Genomic DNA, 17,243 nt, shown 5'->3' on the forward strand with positions numbered 1-17,243 from the left:
CTGACTTGGTGCATAGCTTCAGGGATGTAATATGTTCCATTTCAGCTATAGCATATTGACAGATTTCGGCAGATTGTGCCGAACCGCAAATTCAACTCAGTGGAGGCAGTGCTCCTCTGAGCTCAGGCTCTTCCAGAAGAAAGTGTAACTGGTTTCTTTCACTGACTCAGCATCTGCAGCCTGCTTTCCTTGGCTACGTCTACACGTGCAGCCAACATCGAAATAGCTTATTTCGATGTTGCGACATCGAAATAGGCTATTTCGATGAATAACGTCTACACGTCCTCCAGGGCCAGCAACGTCGATGTTCAACTTCGACGTTGCTCAGCCCAACATCGAAATAGGCGCAGCGAGGGAACGTCTACACGTCAAAGTAGCACACATCGAAATAGGGATGCCAGGGACAGCTGCAGACAGGGTCACAGGGCGGACTCAACAGCAAGCCGCTCCCTTAAAGGGCCCCTCCCAGACACAGTTGCACTAAACAACACAAGATACACAGAGCTGACAACTGGTTGCAGACCCTGTGCCTGCAGCATAGATCCCCAGCTGCCGCAGAAGCAGCCAGAAGCCCTGGGCTAAGGGCTGCTGCCCACGGTGACCATAGAGCCCCACAGGGGCTGGAGAGAGAGCATCTCTCAACCCCCCAGCTGATGGCCGCCATGGAGGACCCAGCAATTTCGACGTTGCGGGACGCGGATCGTCTATACAGTCCCTACTTCGACGTTGAACGTCGAAGTAGGGCGCTATTCCTATCTCCTCATGAGGTTAGCGGCTTCGACGTCTCGCCGCCTAACGTCGAAGTTAACTTCGAAATAGCGCCCGACGTGTGTAGACGTGACGGGCGCTATTTCGAAGTTGGTGCCGCTACTTCGAAGTAGCGTGCACGTGTAGACGCAGCCCTTGAGAGCAGCGATGTTGACATTCCATTTTGTGTAGCTTTTGATCTATGACTGCTCTTTTGCCTATTGAGTCAACTCAATTCTCCCCACCACCTTTAAAAGGTATATACAAAGGTCAGCGACAGAGGACCTTTTGTATATACCTTATATAAATTTGCTACATTTTGGGCTCAGGCTAGCCAGGAACAATTGTCACTCAGAACTGAAAATTGAAGGCTTAAAATGGAATGGCTGTTCTTCTTCGAGTGTCCCCGTGGGTGCTCCACATTAGGTGTCGGGCTCGCCCGGCGCCGCAGATCGGATCTTCCAAGCAGTTTCTGCCGGACCGCGCATGCGCCGGTGCGCGCCGCTCCCCCGCGTGCTCCCGGCCATGTGCGCGATCCGGTCCCCGCCAGTTCCTCTTAACCGCCGTCGGCTGCAGACGGAATCCAACTAGGCTAAGGCCAAGTAGCGTATTCAACGACTTTATCTGTTTTTCTTTAAAGTTTTTTTCAGGCACTTAGGCTACTACGAGTTAGCCGGTTGTTATTTTGTAAAAAAAAAAAACAACGACAAACAAGCTACGAGCGGGACAGCTCAGCCAGTCCCAGTAACAAGCGCTGGAGGCCAGGAGCTAGGGCCATCAGCCCTCCTGCTAAGGCAGGCCATCGGATGGGGAAAACGGCACAAAGAAGGTGCTAAGTACCCACTTAAAAACTCAAAGACTCACCAACAATGTCCTCTTCAGGCTTTAAAAAAAAACAAAAAAACTGTGAGTCCTGCCAAGAGGCGATGCCAGTGTCCGATGGGCACAGTCTATGCATAAGGTGCCTGGGGGAGTCCCATGTGGCACAGAAATGCGCCTTCTGCGCTAAATTAACAACCAGAGCACGGAGGGACAGGGAGATGAGGATAAAAATGCTGCTTCTTGATAAGGCCCTCCAGCCAGAAGCGCCGGAGCGGCCGCAGCAGGAGGGACCCTCCAGGGCCCTTAAAAGGAAAGCTGCCTCCCTCACTCCATCAGCGCAGAAACGGAGGAAAGTATCTCCAGCCCGATCCCTGCCGGCAGCAACAGCGAGCGGGACGGGAGGAGCAAGCAGCCCCCAGCCGCAGCAACAGCTGATCGGCGGCGGCACGGAGAGCCACGTGGAAACGGCTCAGCCTCTGATACTCAGCCAGCCACCCCGCACCGCAGGCAGGGCGGCGGCTAAACAAGCGCCGGTACCGGCGGCACCGCAGGCAGCGGCACCGACCCCCGGGGAACCGGCGGTGCAGAGCGCGCAGGCACGCAGCCTGCCGGCACTGGAGGACACCGCACGTGCGGCACCGCCCTTGAGCGTGCCGAGCTCGGTGCGGACACCGGAATCCCCTGTATGCCCCCCAGCCCGATCCCTGCCGGCAGCAACAGCGAGCGGGACGGGAGGAGCGATCAGCCCCCAGCCGCAGCAACAGCTGATCGGCGGCAGCACGGAGAGCCACGTGCAAGCGGCTCAGCCTCCGATAATCAGCCAGCCGCCCCGCACCGCAGGCAGGGCGGCGGCTAAACAAGCGCCGGTACCACCGACCCCCGGAAAACCGGCGGTGCAGAGCGCGCAGGCACGCAGCCTGCCGGCACCGAAGGACACCGCACGTGCGGCACCGCCTTTGAGTGTGCCGAGCTCGGTGCGGACGGGGCCGGGATCCCCTGTATGTCAGGGGCGGAGTTACCTCCTCAAGGGAGGGGGAAGACTGCACACAAGAGGAGGCATTGCAGCCCCTCTCCGCACAGGGCTGTGGAGTTGCTTTCTCACAGCCCTCCGCTATGTTGCAGACTCCAACTAGAAGGCAGGGGTCCCCCCCCAGCCTACCCGGAGCCCCCTTCTCCATTTCTGCAACCAGCCTCACCCTGGCTGGGACCACGCAGGGCATAGACACCATCGGCAATCTACTAGGGAAAAATCCCTACAAACGATCTCGTACCCCCGAGGGCAATTGCGACCGGGGACAGAGACTTAAGCATCTCAGGGGGGACTGGTTATGGAACCCCGAGATTTTTCCTCGCAAACCTCTAGTGAGAGGGTGTACCATCATCAGCAGGAACCGGAAGGGTCCAGAGAGACGTACCCCAGCGGTTCCTCGCTCTCCTCCCCGGATGAGGCTACGGCCCCGGGGGACGTCCATCCTCCGGACGATCTCAAACAGTTCCAAGAGCTGTTTTACGAGGGTGGCCTTCACGCAAGGCATCCAGACAGCAAAGGTGCAAGAGCAACACCATAAGCTCCTCAAAAATCTGAGACCTCCGGCCTCCTCCAAAATAGCAATACCGCTGATGACGCAATCTTGGAGTCTGCCACTATGATATGGCAGACTCCTGCGACTATTCCGCCTGTCCACAAGAGAGCGAAAAAAAAAAAAAAAATACTTCGTGCCGACGAAGGGCATGGAGTTCCTGTTCAGCCACCCACAACCAAATTCTTTGGTGGTGGAGTCGTCGCAACGTGGGGGAACAGACAAACATGCCAAAAAGCTAGAGCTGTTGGGCAGAAAGGTCTACTCCTCCTCCACGCTACTGTTGCCAATGGCAAATTACGCAGCGCATCTAGCGAACCATAATTTCGACAACCACATTAGGTTAACCTCCCTCATGGACTCGCTTCCAGAGGGCACGAAACCAGTGCTCAAGGCCATCATCCGACCATTTTATAACCAGTGGCAAAGGATCACCACAGACAAATGGGTGCTGGAGATCATAGCCACGGGGTACGCCATCCCCTCCCAGTTGCTCCCACCGCCATGACCTCCACCCGGGGCCCCACCTCCAGGAGGCCTCCCATGTAGCGAGGCTCAAGCAGGAGGTAGACCATCTCATGCTTGTAGGGGCAGTGAAAAGAGTGCCGGAGCAACTGCACGGGAGAGGGTTCTACTCGAGGTACTTCCTCACGGGGAGGTCCATCTTAGATTTTCGAGGCCTCACCGGTACCTGCGCAAGCAATGCTTTCGGATGATCACAAATGCCTCCATCCTTACGGCACTAGACGATGGAAATTGGTTCGCAGCCCTCGACTTACAAGGTCCTACCGTTTGGGCTCTCCTCAGCCCCCAGAGTCTTCACCAAGACCTTGGCAGTGGTGTCAGCCTACCTGCACAGACAGGGTTATTTATATTCCAGTATCTGGATGACTGCCTACTCAAAGGGGCCTCGAAGGAGGAGGTACTATGCATAATATGTGTCACAGCAGGCACGTTCTCTTCGCTCGGCCTGCTTATCAATCTGACAAAATCAAAGATAGACCCCACACAGGACATAGCGTTCGTAGGGGCACGCATAAATTCTATTACAGCGAGGGCGTATCTACCAGAGACTCGCTTTCGGGCCATCGGCTCCCTCGCGCAAGGCTTCACCTTCAGCCCTATGGTGCTGGTTCTGACGTGCTTACAGCCGCTGGGCCACATGGCAGCAGTGACGTTTCATAGAACAGAACGCCAGGTTACACATGCGCAGCATGCAGCATTGGCTGGCGAGCGTATACAAACCGGCAGCACACACTGTTCACAGGATGGCGTCGCCCACAACAGAGGTGCGCAAATCCCTGCAATGGTGGGTAAACCCCGGGAACCTGCTAACAAGGGTACCCTTCCACCAACCACACGTATTGGTTTTTCTTACTACAGATGCCTCCCTCATAGGGTGGGGAGCACACATGGGCGAAGAGGTGACGCAAGGGCTGTAGTCCTCCATGGAGCAGTCACTGCACACAAATATACTGGAGCTCAGAGCAGTGTTCAATGCCTGCAGACACTTTCGAGACCAAATGAAAGGCAAGGTAGTCGGGATCAGTACAGACGATACCTCCACCATGTTTTATATAAATCGGCAAGGAGGAGCTCGGTCCCGTGCCTTATGTGTAGAAGCAGTCCGGTTGTGGAACTGCTGCATCGCCAACAATATAACCTTGAAAGCCTCGTACTTACCAGGCGCTCGCAATGTGAAGGCAGACCAGCTGAGCAGGCGTTTCGCACTCACGCACGAGTGGCAGATCCGTCCCGATCTGCTGCAACCGATTTTTCCACGCATGGGGTTTTCCCCAGATAGACCTGTTTGCTACTCAGCACAACAAGAAGTGCCCACGATTCTGCTCCAGGGCAGGACTGGGACGGGGGTCCCTGAGGGACGCCTTCGCGATCTCATGGAGGGGCCCCCTGCTTTACGCTTTCCCTCCCACAGTGCTCATCCACAAAGTGTTGCAGAAAGCCAGGAGGGAAGGAACCTGAATGATCCCGATAGTCCCAACGTGGGATCGACAGCAATGGTTCCCCCTACTCCTGCGCATGTCGGACCGGCCACCGATGTCCCCTCCGGTGGCGCTGGATCTGCTCACGCAAGCCCAGGGGTCCATAGTGCATCCGCACCCCCAAGGCCTGCGACTACAAACGTGGTTAATCCATGGCTCAGCTCCCTAGAGAGCACATGTACGGAGGAAGTGCAGCAAGTCCTAGAAAGTAGCAGGAGGACTTCCACCAGGAAGACCTACAAGCAGAAATGGACTCGCTTTACGGCATGGTGTTCTACCAAACAGCTAGCCCCCTTTCGGTGCCTATGGCTGTGATATTAGAGTATTTACTGGACCTCAAGAGAGGAAGACTCTCGCTATCCTCGTTTCAGGTCCACCTGGCCGCCATTTTGGCGTTCAGACACGAAGAGGAAGGGCACACGGTGTTCGCCCATCCCATGGTTACCAGGTTCTTCAAAGGGCTGGTAAGCCTATACCCCCCTCAGAAACCGCTTCCACCTCCGTGGAACTTGGACCTGGTGCTTAATGCGAAAAAGGGACCACCGTTCGAGCCTTTGGCCACGGTTTCCCTCCGCCTCCTTATGATGAAGACGACCTTTCTTCTCGCAATCACGTCAGCTCGCAAGGTGAGCGAGCTTGAGGCAGTTATGGCAACGCCACCCTGCGCTGTTTTTCCAAGGAGGCGGTAACCATACGGCTGCATCCAGCCCTTGTTCCTAAAGTTTCTTTCTGAGTTTCATACTAACGAACCTATTGTTTAGCCTTGTTTATCCAAAGCCTCATAACTCTAACAAGGAGGCGCGCCTACACCTCCTGGACGTGAGGAGGCGCTAGCTTTCTATATGGACAGGACCAAGTCCTTCCGGAGAACGGATAGGCTCCTAGTCTCTATCGCTCCCAAATCAAAAGGAGAATGTCTCTCTTCGCAGAGAATCTCTAAGCACATCGTATCTTGCATAAAAATGTGCTACAAACTCAAAAAGACTCCTTTACTGGCCACGCCCAGGGCTCATTCCACTAGGGCGGTGGCAGCATCAACAGCCTTTTTTTTTTCAAGGGCGTTGCGTTAAAAGACATTTGCAGAGTGGCGACCTGGTCATCCTGTGACACCTTCGCCAAACATTACGCCCTTCACAGGGTATTCCAAGAGGATATCCGTCTCTCGGCAGCGGTCCTCTCGGGGACAAGCTGCACATAATCCGATTACCCACCTCCTATCTTGGGTTACTGCTGGGTAGTCACCTAATGTGGAGCACCCACGGGGACACTCGAAGAAGAAAGAAAGGTTACTCACCGTAGTAACGGTGGTTCTTCAAGATGTGTCCCCGTGGGTGCTCCACTACCCGCCCATCCTCCCCGCTCCGGATCTCTGTTTAGTGTTTTGCAGGAGCATCCGAGGCGGTTGGTCAAGGAACTGGCGGGGACCGGATCGCGCACATGGCCGGGAGCGCGTGGGGGAGCGGCGCGCACCGGCGCATGCGCGGTCCGGCAGAAACTGCTTGGAAGATCCGATCTGCGGCGCCGGGCGAGCCCGACACCTAATGTGGAGCACCCACGGGGACACATCTCGAAGAACCACCGTTACTACGGTGAGTAACCTTTCTTTTCATGCTTTTCCGCTAGGACTTGTGCTGCTACACTATAACGTTATCTTAGAAAGTGGTGAAGACTCTAGGGGCAGGGATAGCTCAGTGGTTTGAGTATTGGCTTGCTAAACCTGGGCTCAATCCTTGAGAAGGCCATTTAAGGATTGGGGCAAATAGATGTCAGGGATAGTGCTTGGTCCTGCCATCTTGGGCAGGGGACTGGGTTAGATGACCTTCTGAGGTCCCTTCCAGTTCTAGGAGATACATATCTCCAAAAGTAAAATGTTTGGCTCTAGGAATCTCTTTTATTGTAGTTGGTCTAGTTAGCTAATATAATATGACATTTTTAATGCACCAGTGAACAATAATCTGATAGAATTTCCTAGGATATGTTTAAAGAATAAAGATGAAAGCAAATTTCATATTATGAAATTATTTGGCTAGATGCTTTTGGTATGTTTATATCGTTTACCCTACAAGGTATGCAGTTGGGAATTATTTCCTGTGCTCCTTGGGGAATTCATGGGGAGAAAAGTGCTTTCTCTTGAATGCCTAAACATTTAAATATCTTTTAACTTAGATGTACTCAAACTTAGTTATGTATGTGCAGACAGCTTGGCTTTCCTTAGCTGTGAACTTTGACAGCTTAGGCAGAAAACAATATGTAAAGTGTATTGCGAATATACACTGTATGAGTTTTGACTGGTCATAATTCAATCAGAATGAAATCAATCAGCGTTCACATGAATAGTCAAAGGCCCTTCTCAGTATGGTCTATTTGCTATTCAAATGTCTGAATTAGTTGGGGTCAGACTTGGTGAGCAGAGACTAAGCCTGGAAAATCAGTCCAATTAGTGGAAAATTTACAGTCATAAGGGACTCAAAATAGAGAATTTAAAATGGAAGTGTCTATGCAAGTTGCTGCTATATCTGCTATAATTCTGTTGATGAGTATTTTATAAAACCTGTTTTGTGCACTGATTAAAATATGCAAAAACTAGAGGGAGGTGGGGGTGCTGTGCATTGAAATGAAAATATTTTCATGTATTAACACATATGGAAGAAGTAGAATCTGTGGAATAATCGGAACACAGACTATAATAGACTGTAATCTTTAAAAAATTCTTTGGTACACAGGCTTTTTGAATGACTTTGACTATTGTTCCCTTCACTAGATTTAATATCAGAGGAACAGCAATAGGTGATAGAATAATGAGGTAACTCAGTATCTTCCCTCTTTTCCCCCTTTTGATTCCTTCTGTATGATGGATTTATCAGGTCCTTGTTTTTCACATCTAACCAGCTTTTCTATTAGCTGTTATCACTTTTATATTTGCTGAAGATTGGATGCTGGAAATTGTAGAGCATATTGCTTGATGAGTTATATTTAACTGCATGGATTGCATGGAAATAGCGAGAAGAAACTGATGTGTATAAATTTAACATCACATTAACCTCTTTAGGGTATGACATAAAATAATCATAATGTAAAAAGTATGCACACATGTAAAGTGTATACTTTTTTACTTCACTTGTTTTGGCACGTGTGGTATTTTGCATGTGCCATCATTGATTTGGTTTGTTTTGTGTTCATGAAGACTGGGTTCTGGACATGAAGACTGGGTTCCTAAATTAGCACAATTTAGGAAAAAAAATTCTTCTCACACCTGTTTTAATTTTGGATGGATCAATTTATGGAACTGAGCATAATATTTATAGCCAGGGTTGACAGTGCAGATATAAGATGAGAAACACTGATTTTTTTTTTTGGTGGGGGGTGGTGGTTTATCCAGCTAATAATGTTAAAAGCTTAAAAGCACTCAGCATTCTTGTCTCTTTCAGTGAAATGCTCCAGTATACTAGTTGTAGCAAGATTTAAGGGTTTTGGCAAGTAAGTTTGGAAGAGGCCTTTGGGGGAGAAGCAATTATGTGAATTAGTGTGAAATGTCACTGATGGAAATTAAATTAACAAATGGAAAGGATTAACTTAAAATAACAAAATACTTTTATAATTCCATGAATGACCAGTTGCAGGATACATATCTGAAAGGGTTAATTGATAAGACTACCCAGAAAAGGTATCTACATTTCTCATATTAAGGCCCCCTAAAAATGGTCTCAAATAATGACCTGCATCTGACGAAGTGGGTCTTTGCCCATGAAAGCTTATGCTCGTACATTTCTGTTGGTCTATAAGGTGCCACAGGACCCCTTGTTGCTTAAATAATGAGTCCAAAAATATTAATACCTTAGAGAAAATAGTGTGTTGCCATCTTTCCCTTGTCTTTATATGTCATACTAAATACTACTCTCGTGCTGTTGGTTAAAGGTCTGTATTGAAGGGCTTTTGTAATCTGTGGGAAAATTATCCAAATTCCATAGTAAAACCCACAGTTCTTCGAGTTCTGTAGTGTTGCAGACTGCAAGTTCTATATCAGTTGAAGGTAAATATATAGAATTAATTATGAACATGAATAATGTAATCAGTGTTCATTTTTTACAATTTCTAAGTAGTTGATTGGTGTATTGTCTTCCTAAAAATTCATCTTATTTGTGCTGTAGATTTTTAGTTGCCACAGCCATCAAGAGAGATTTTAAAAAAAAAAACAAAAAAACTGAGTAGGGGGTGGTTGAGAAATTGGGTACCTGGTTAGGCAAAGGAAGTGAATGGCTTTGGGGCTGAGAAGTAACCACATCAGCTGGATGTTGCTGCTGTAATAAACAGCAATGAAATAATTAGCGTTGGCACCTGAGGCAGTCTAAACTACAGGTTGCATCTCCCTCATCCAGCACACTCAGGAACTGACTGGTCCTGAAAAAGGGAATTTGCCAGATGAAGGGAGTTCCCCTGCTACCTCCTCCCCCAGCCTGCTGCCATTTCCTCTTCCTTGCTGTTGGCCCACCTGCCTCTGGCTCCCCCTGCTCCCCAGCAGCCCCGGCACCCTCTTACCTCTGGACCAGTCACCAGCTGAGACCCCACATGCAGCCAGACTGCTAGTCCTGTCCCTGACCCTAGAGAATCCTGGTTTTTGGAGGTGCAACCTGTACAAAACTAATTTGACTTAAGTTATATTGATGTACAGCCACTTTAGTAAAGGTCAGTTCTGCAAATCCACACTGTGTTCCTGTCATTGGTGTGATGTGCGTCTCCTCACCAGGAGCACTTGCACCAATTTAACTGTCAGTGTGAGGGCTCTAACAGGTGGGGCCCTCCCACCCAGAGCTGATAGTCAGAACAGCCTGATGTAAGCAATACAGCGTACACACAGATAACACTTAAGTTCATGTCATTAGGTCAACATATTATGACTCTTGCAGAGATGGAGTTAAGTCATTGTAGTGGGTGACTTACATTGGTGGGAGCAACATTTTAGAGTTAGGACAACATAAGCTGCCTTACATTGACCTAACTGCAGCGTAGACCAAAGCTAAACCTAGAACCCTAGGTAAAAATGGTTAACCATGTAACCAATAGAATTTTGGGTGGCTACTCTTTTTATTCATTTTTTTTACATCCCTGCTATAAGGTGAGTGTGTAACTGTTTGGATAATTGTTTCCTGAGAGTGGTTAACATGGTTCATGCTGGAAGGACATATAAAGTGGGGTACTGCAGGAATTGATTCTGGGTCTGGTTCTGTTCAGTATTTTCATCAACGATTTAGATAATGGCATGGAGAGTATCCTTATAAAGTTTGTGGATGGTATCAACCTGGGAGGGGTTGCTAGTATTTTGGAGTTTGGTTTTATAATTCAAAATGATCTAGACAAACTGGGAGAATGGTCTGAGGTAAATAGGATGAAATTCAATAAGGACAAATGCAAAGTACTCCACTTGTGAAGGCACAATCTCTTGCAGCCATACAAAATGGGAAATGACTGTGTAGGAAAGAGGATAATGGAAAGGAATTTGTGGGTCTAAGTGGACCACAAGCTAAATATGAGTCAGTAGTGTGATGCTGTGTTACAAAAAAAAGCAAACATCATTCTGGAAAGTATGAGCAAGAACCTTGTATGTAAGAAATAGGAGTTAATTCTTCCACTCTACTCCATGCTGAGTAGGTCTCAACTGGAGCATTGTGTCCAGTTCTGAGCACCACAGACCAAGAAAGATGTGTACAGATCGGCGAAAGTCCAGAGAAGACAACAAAATGATTAAAGGCCGAGAAAAAGTGATCTATGAGCAAAGATTGAAAGAACTGGGTTTGTTTAGTCTAGAAAGGAGAAGACTGAGAGAGGACATAACTTTCAACTACGTAAAAGGTTGTTACAAGGAGGAGGAAAAAAATACCTTCCTTAATCTTTGGTGGTAGGACAAACAGCAATGGGCTTCAATTGCTGCAAAAGAGGTTTAGGTTGGGCATTAGGCAGAAAGTTCCTGACTGTCAGGGTGATTAAACACTGGAATAAATTGCCTAGGCAGTCTGTGGAATCCCCATCACTTGAGATTTTTAAGAACAGAGTAGACATATACCTGTCAGGGATGGACTTGATGTCTTGAGCTCCCTTCCAGTTCTGTGATTCTGTAAGCTGGAAATGGGGTAAATAAAACCACAAATGTGTGATTAGGGTGATTAATTCTTAGGAAACAAGTCAATTTCAGCATATTCTATGCTTCAATAATTTTACCGCTTCCTTAATTAAACCTAGTCTTACTGCTGAAAGGTTTGGTTGAAAATCTTTGATTGGAAAAAAAAATAGGCTTCTGTTAGCTGGGTTAGAAATATGGATAGGACGTTCCATTCTACAGTCTAGGATCTTCTGCCACACCCCCTTCGAAGTATTCCCTTTTCCACAAGGCCAGAAGGTACACATAACAGGTAATTTGCTCTTAAGGCTTGGGCAACTGAAGGAATTGGCCGTGAGCTGGAAGCAGAGAAATAGCTTGTCAGTTGTTGGTTAGAAAAGCCTGAGGCTCCACATAGTAGTTCTTGGAAGGCAGTGCAATTATGCAGTAGCTTGGGAGGGTAAGAAAGTGTTATAGGGATGAAGAGACAGGTATATTTCAAAAGGGGAGAGGAAGAGGAGGCAGCGACATTTCTTAGCAAAGAAAAAGAGAAGAAAATTTTTGGTGCTCAGTTTTGATTCTCTGGATAAAGAAAGCTCACCAAGGTAAGAGTTGAGAATTTAATTGGCATTGTAGGAAAGAGCTCTGTAAAGTGTGTTTCCTTTGTCAGTGGAATCAACATATGTAATCCAACAGCAGCTTTCCTATGCATAAATTATAGCTCCATGAGACTTCTAAAATGAGTTTGTGTTTGGGCAAAGTTTTGATCCATTTTCCTTTTTTAAAGGCTGTCCAGTAAATCGTTCCTGCATCCTTTAATAATAAACACAGCTGTTTTGAGATTCATGCCTGTCTAGGTAACCAGAATTCCTCAGTAATGTGAAATAGAGGCAACAGCTTAACTCAGATCTGTGACCACATAAACTTTGAAGGAGCAATATGTAAAGTTTTACACTGGATCCAATGTGTTGGGTACCCTTGGCAAAAGAATTTCTGGATAGAAACAGATTTCATATGAAATTTCTTCATGTTTTTGACACTTATGAGGGAAAAAATATTTTTTGGCTAAAACCCTCAATATTAGAGTGTTTATTAAGTTTTACTTTTTCTTTCTCTAAAGCCATGGTATTACATGTGGCTATTTGGCCAGTTAAGTGTAGCTGGTTAACTTGAACAATAAATACATTTTCATAATAATGTGGGTAGTTTGTGGTAGCAATAGCCACTATAAAAAGTAGCAGCAACATTTTTATGTACTATATTGTTTATTGCTTCAGAACTGGTTGGACACTACAGCTCTACAGGGTTTTTGTTTTTTGGGGTGGTGGCTGTAGAATTTCTTCTGGGGCAGACATTAGGCTCGGCTGCAGATAAGCTGTATCATGCTCCTTAGTTCAGGGTTTTTTCCTTCTGATTTACATTTGATAGAAAATATTAATACAATGATAGTATAGTAGTGATAAATGTCTAGACAGATCTATTCTGAGGCCTCATATGATGAGGTAAACCTGTAGTTTGGGGTTTGGCAAAGACTGCCTGATACAATCTATTTTGCTAATATTTTTGACTGGAGTGTGGTGCAGAATGAGTGCTTTCATATACATACATGCGTTGAGGGTTGGGCACTCAAGCTCTTTTGCAGTTAATACAATGTTTTTATGTATACTGGTTGGTGATACACAAGGAAAAAGCTGTGTGTTCCAATTACTGTGCTTCAGTATAAGGTCAAGGGTAATTTTTTTTTAAGTTGACCAGCATCTTCCATTTAGGGATCTGAAAACACTTAGTAAAAGAAACCACCCAATGTCCCTGTGAAATAGATTAGCATTGTTATTATTGTTAGATGCTGCAACTTAGTTACAGCAAAGCAGTGGCAGAGTTAAAGGAGTCAGGTATTTTGACTGCTCATGCTTTTTTCACCACTAAACCTTTCTTCCTTATCTTCATAAACATTCAGTTCTGAAATTGCAGTTTTTTCATGTACAGGTACCTCAGCTATTGAGTTGTTCATGTAACCATAGTCCATGCGTTGGTTGATGTGCATTCAGCTCCCGTAGGTGATGTCGGCTGGTGACTGATGTCATTAAGTGTGCATGATGGCAAAAGCCTTAAAATGAGGTTGCATCTTCTATCATTTTTAGTCCATAATTACACTGAGAGATAGCAAGTTCAGTGTCCATGTGTTTATGTTGATCGTTTCAGTTACATAATAAATATTTTTCCTTCACCTTGATAGCATTTTACCTATACAATTATTCACTTGATTTCTAGATATATAGCTTCTGTTTGTGATTGGAGCTACTTCAGGGAAAGGTGTGATAGCAAATCCACTCAAACTCTTCATTTCAATCATAGTTCAATCTCATAAAATTATTTCAGGGGTTTAAATTTCTGCTTCCAAATCTTATTGTAAAGGTATGAGAACTTAGTATGAAATGTTTTTCAATAACACAATTAGGAAAAAATTTCCTTTCTGACCATTTGTTTAAAAGGTTCAAATTCAGCTCCGTTGGAGTCAGTCCAGGAAATAAGTACTATCCCTATCCAAGACTACTTAGATGCTTCTGCTATAATGATCAGAAATGAAACTTATAACAGGGATACTTACCTTTCTAGTCTGATGAAAATGTAACACGACATAGGCGTGACTGGGGTACTACATGCTCATATACACAACACAAATTTACTTTATTATGAGGTGACATAGCAGGGTAGCACTCAGTATGATTAAAACAATTTGTTTTGTAATGATTTTGATTTTGTAAAGTAGTTGAGACTAATTTTCCCAAATCATTCTAACATAAAGGCAAACACAGTTCAGTCTCTCTCTGTATAGAAGACCAAATTATTCTGTAATTGCATTCTGCATCTTAAATTTCTGAATTGTGAACAAAACCTTTTTAAAGGTGGCATTTTTATCTGCAATTTCAGTAAGGCAGCATGATGTAGGATAACATTCACATTTTGTTCATAATCATAATGGCTAGAAATGTACTTCTAAAATACGAGTAAGTGATTTATATTTGGAAGCAGCTGGTGAAATCACAAAAAATGTTAGAGCAATGTATGCATCACATATTACTTTCTGACTTTACATTAAGGTTGCCAGTTTTGGTTGGACATATTGCTGGGGGTTTCTTCACATAATCCTTAATTAAAATTCAATCTGTAGTTCCTGGATACTCCAGGACAGTCCTGGTTAGTTGGCACGCCTACTTCTCATGCTTGGTGAAGTGTGCACAATTTTAAAATAGTTCAAACATAGCAAAAGTCAAAATTTGGAAATTGAAAAATAAATGCATAATGTCTTACTTTCTTTACTAGTTTGTGTATGAGAGGGCCTACACCTTATTTTCAGCTTGCTATCTTACATTTATATTTTTACATAACTGTTATCGTTGTATCTGAAATTTAAAATACACAGAAGTCCAGAATGAAAATGTGCTTCTCTTTTTGTACTTCCAGCATAGCCATGTGTAACTTTTTAAATTAAAACAATCTGTAAACAGAAGACCAATTCCAGGGGAAGGCTTTGTCAAACGTGTGTTGTCCTCATGCATCTGAAACATCATTAGGCTAGGGCCCAGTATGTTTAAACAAATCCTAAACTAATGGTATAAGAATGTAGTTGTGTAAGCACTTCCTAGAACAGACAGAAATCCCAGTAAGTAGCAGCTGAAAGGATAACACATATTCACTTGAAAACAGTAGGTCTTAATGTATTGAATACTTCTTTTTCCTTTCCAAACCTAAACTGCTTTTTGCCAGTTTGGTACTGGAATAGGTGGCAACCTGGTGTTCTGTATTTCTTATTTGCTTCTCTGTGATAGCAAAACTGATCTTTTCAAATGTGTATATGTACAGTAGACCCCTGAGATATGCACACTCAAGCTGCTTGTATATCGGGTTAACACCACTCAGAGGAGCAGAGAAACTGACCAGTGCTGGGCTGCCACCCCTGACAAGAAGGGTTTCTCTGCTCCTGTCAGTGGTGGCAGCCAAGATGCCGACTAGGCTGCCGCCACTCACAGGAGAGGTTTCCCCACTCCTGTTGGGGTGGCAGCTGCTCCTGTTTGTGACAGGAGTGGGAAAACCCTCCACGCACTGAAGCCAGGAAACTGACCACGGTGGCTGCCTTAGCCAGTTCCCTGGCTTCCCCGAGTTATGCATGAAATTTGACTTATGCAGTCAGAGGTCTTACTGCTACTTAACACTTGTACACTGTGTGGAGGATAGGTAATGTATAAATCTCCTCCACTTCACTCTGTCTTGGGACAAAACTTCTAGCCCGCTCCAGGAGTACCCCAGTTGTTGTCCTTCAATTTCAATAGACCTCCTCCACGTTGTCGGAGGTCTTCCTCTTTTGTGTTTTCCTTGTGGGTTCCATGTGAGAGCTTGATGGTCTGTGCTAGAGGACAGTTTTCTGAGAGTGTGGCCTAGCCATACCCACTTTCTTCTCTTGATTTGAACATCAAGTGGTTTTTGTCCTGCTCTGTTCGAAAGCTCTTCATTTGTGACGAAGTCTTGCCATTTGATGTGAAGGATGTACCTCATGCATCTGTTTATGAATGTCTGTAGCTTGTGGTTTGAAAACTTTTTTTTATTATGCCAGGTCTTGCAACCATGCAAGAGCACACTCTTCACGTGTTGAAGATCAACTGTTTCATCTCTACATATATTGTTTGTCAACTCCATATGGGACGGAGAGTCTTGAATGCAGCTGTTACTTTTCCTATCCTGGCATTGATATCCTTATCTGTTTCTCCATCTATGAACATAATACTGCCCAAGTGGGTAAACTGCTCCACATCTTCCAGGTCATCCCCTCTCAGTGTGATGATGATCTTGTTGGACTGATTGATCCTCATTGTCTTGGTCTTTCCCTTGTGAATGCTCGGTCCAGTCATTGAGGCAGTTTTGTCTAGTGTTGTGACCTTTTCTTTCATGCTGGGAAGGAGGGTGACATCATCAGCAAAATCAGTGTCCTCTAGCTGTTTGAAAAGTATCCACAGAAGGCCCACCATTCATAATCTAGTCCATTGTGATCAAGAACAGGAAAGGTGACAATAGGTACGCTTGTCACACTCCCAAAAATATGTTGAAGGATTATGTCGAGACACCATTGTGAACAACTTGGCATGTCAAGAGTTTGTACATTTAATGAATCAAGTTAATAATTTTGGATGGAACACCATGGTGTTGTAGCATTTTCCACATAGTGTCTCTATCAACACTGTCAAAGGCTTTTTCAAAGTCTGTGAAGGTTATGTATGGAGGGAGATCCACTTGAGTGACTGTTCTATGATCATTCTAAGAGTTGCTATTTGGTCAATACAGGACCTCTCGCTTCGGAAGGCCTTCCTGTTCTTCCTTGAGCTACCGATTTCTGTATTCGTTTTCTCCGAGAGAATCCTATTGAACGTTTTTCCTGTAATAGACAGTAATGTGATGCCCCTCCAGTTCTTGCATTCCTTCAGGTTTCCTTTCTTTGGGAGCTTGATAAGGTGGCCATGTTTCCAGTCTTGTGGGATCTTCAGTATCCCAAATTTTCCCAAGTGGATTAGACATCATGTTGACTGATGTCTCACTACCTGCCTTAACTGTTTCTGCAGCAGACCTACAAAAGAAGAAATCAGAAAAGCCTTTGTCCGTCTGAAAGGCGGAAAAGTTGGGGGTCTGCTGTACACAAACTGTACTCCACGTGGACTCCTCCTGAGGGTAGAAATAACAGTCTGGACCTATATATAGAATGCTTCCGCCGATGCGCACAGGCAGAAATTGTGGAGAGACAGCATCGTTTGCCCCACAACCTCAGTCATGCAGAACGCAATGCCATCCACAGCCTCAGAAACAGCCCTGACATTATAATCAGAGGCAGATAAAGGAGGAGCTATTGTCACCATGAACAGGTCTGACTACCAGAAGGAGGCTTCCAGACAACTCTCCAATATCAAATTTTACAGGCTACTTTCCTCATATCCCACCAAGGAATACACTAAG

At 45.6% G+C, this 17,243-nt stretch overlaps 1 protein-coding gene across 5 annotated transcripts in view; it reads left to right on the top strand.

Moving 5' to 3' along the window:
* DCAF6 (DDB1 and CUL4 associated factor 6) overlaps positions 1-17,243 on the top strand; it is a 159,582-nt gene that overhangs the window by 119,670 nt on the left and 22,669 nt on the right. For 4 of the 5 annotated variants that reach the window (XM_074998250.1, XM_074998279.1, XM_074998270.1 and 1 more), the window contains one exon: positions 7,914-7,955. The exons of the other annotated variant lie outside the window; for it this stretch is intronic. In XM_074998250.1, coding sequence (XP_074854351.1) covers positions 7,914-7,955 — 42 coding nt within the window. The remainder of the gene's footprint in view (positions 1-7,913; positions 7,956-17,243) is intronic. 5 annotated transcript variants of the gene reach the window in all.

Source organism: Carettochelys insculpta, chromosome 1 (genome assembly GCF_033958435.1).
Source record: "Carettochelys insculpta isolate YL-2023 chromosome 1, ASM3395843v1, whole genome shotgun sequence".
Lineage (NCBI taxonomy): Eukaryota > Metazoa > Chordata > Testudines > Carettochelyidae > Carettochelys > Carettochelys insculpta.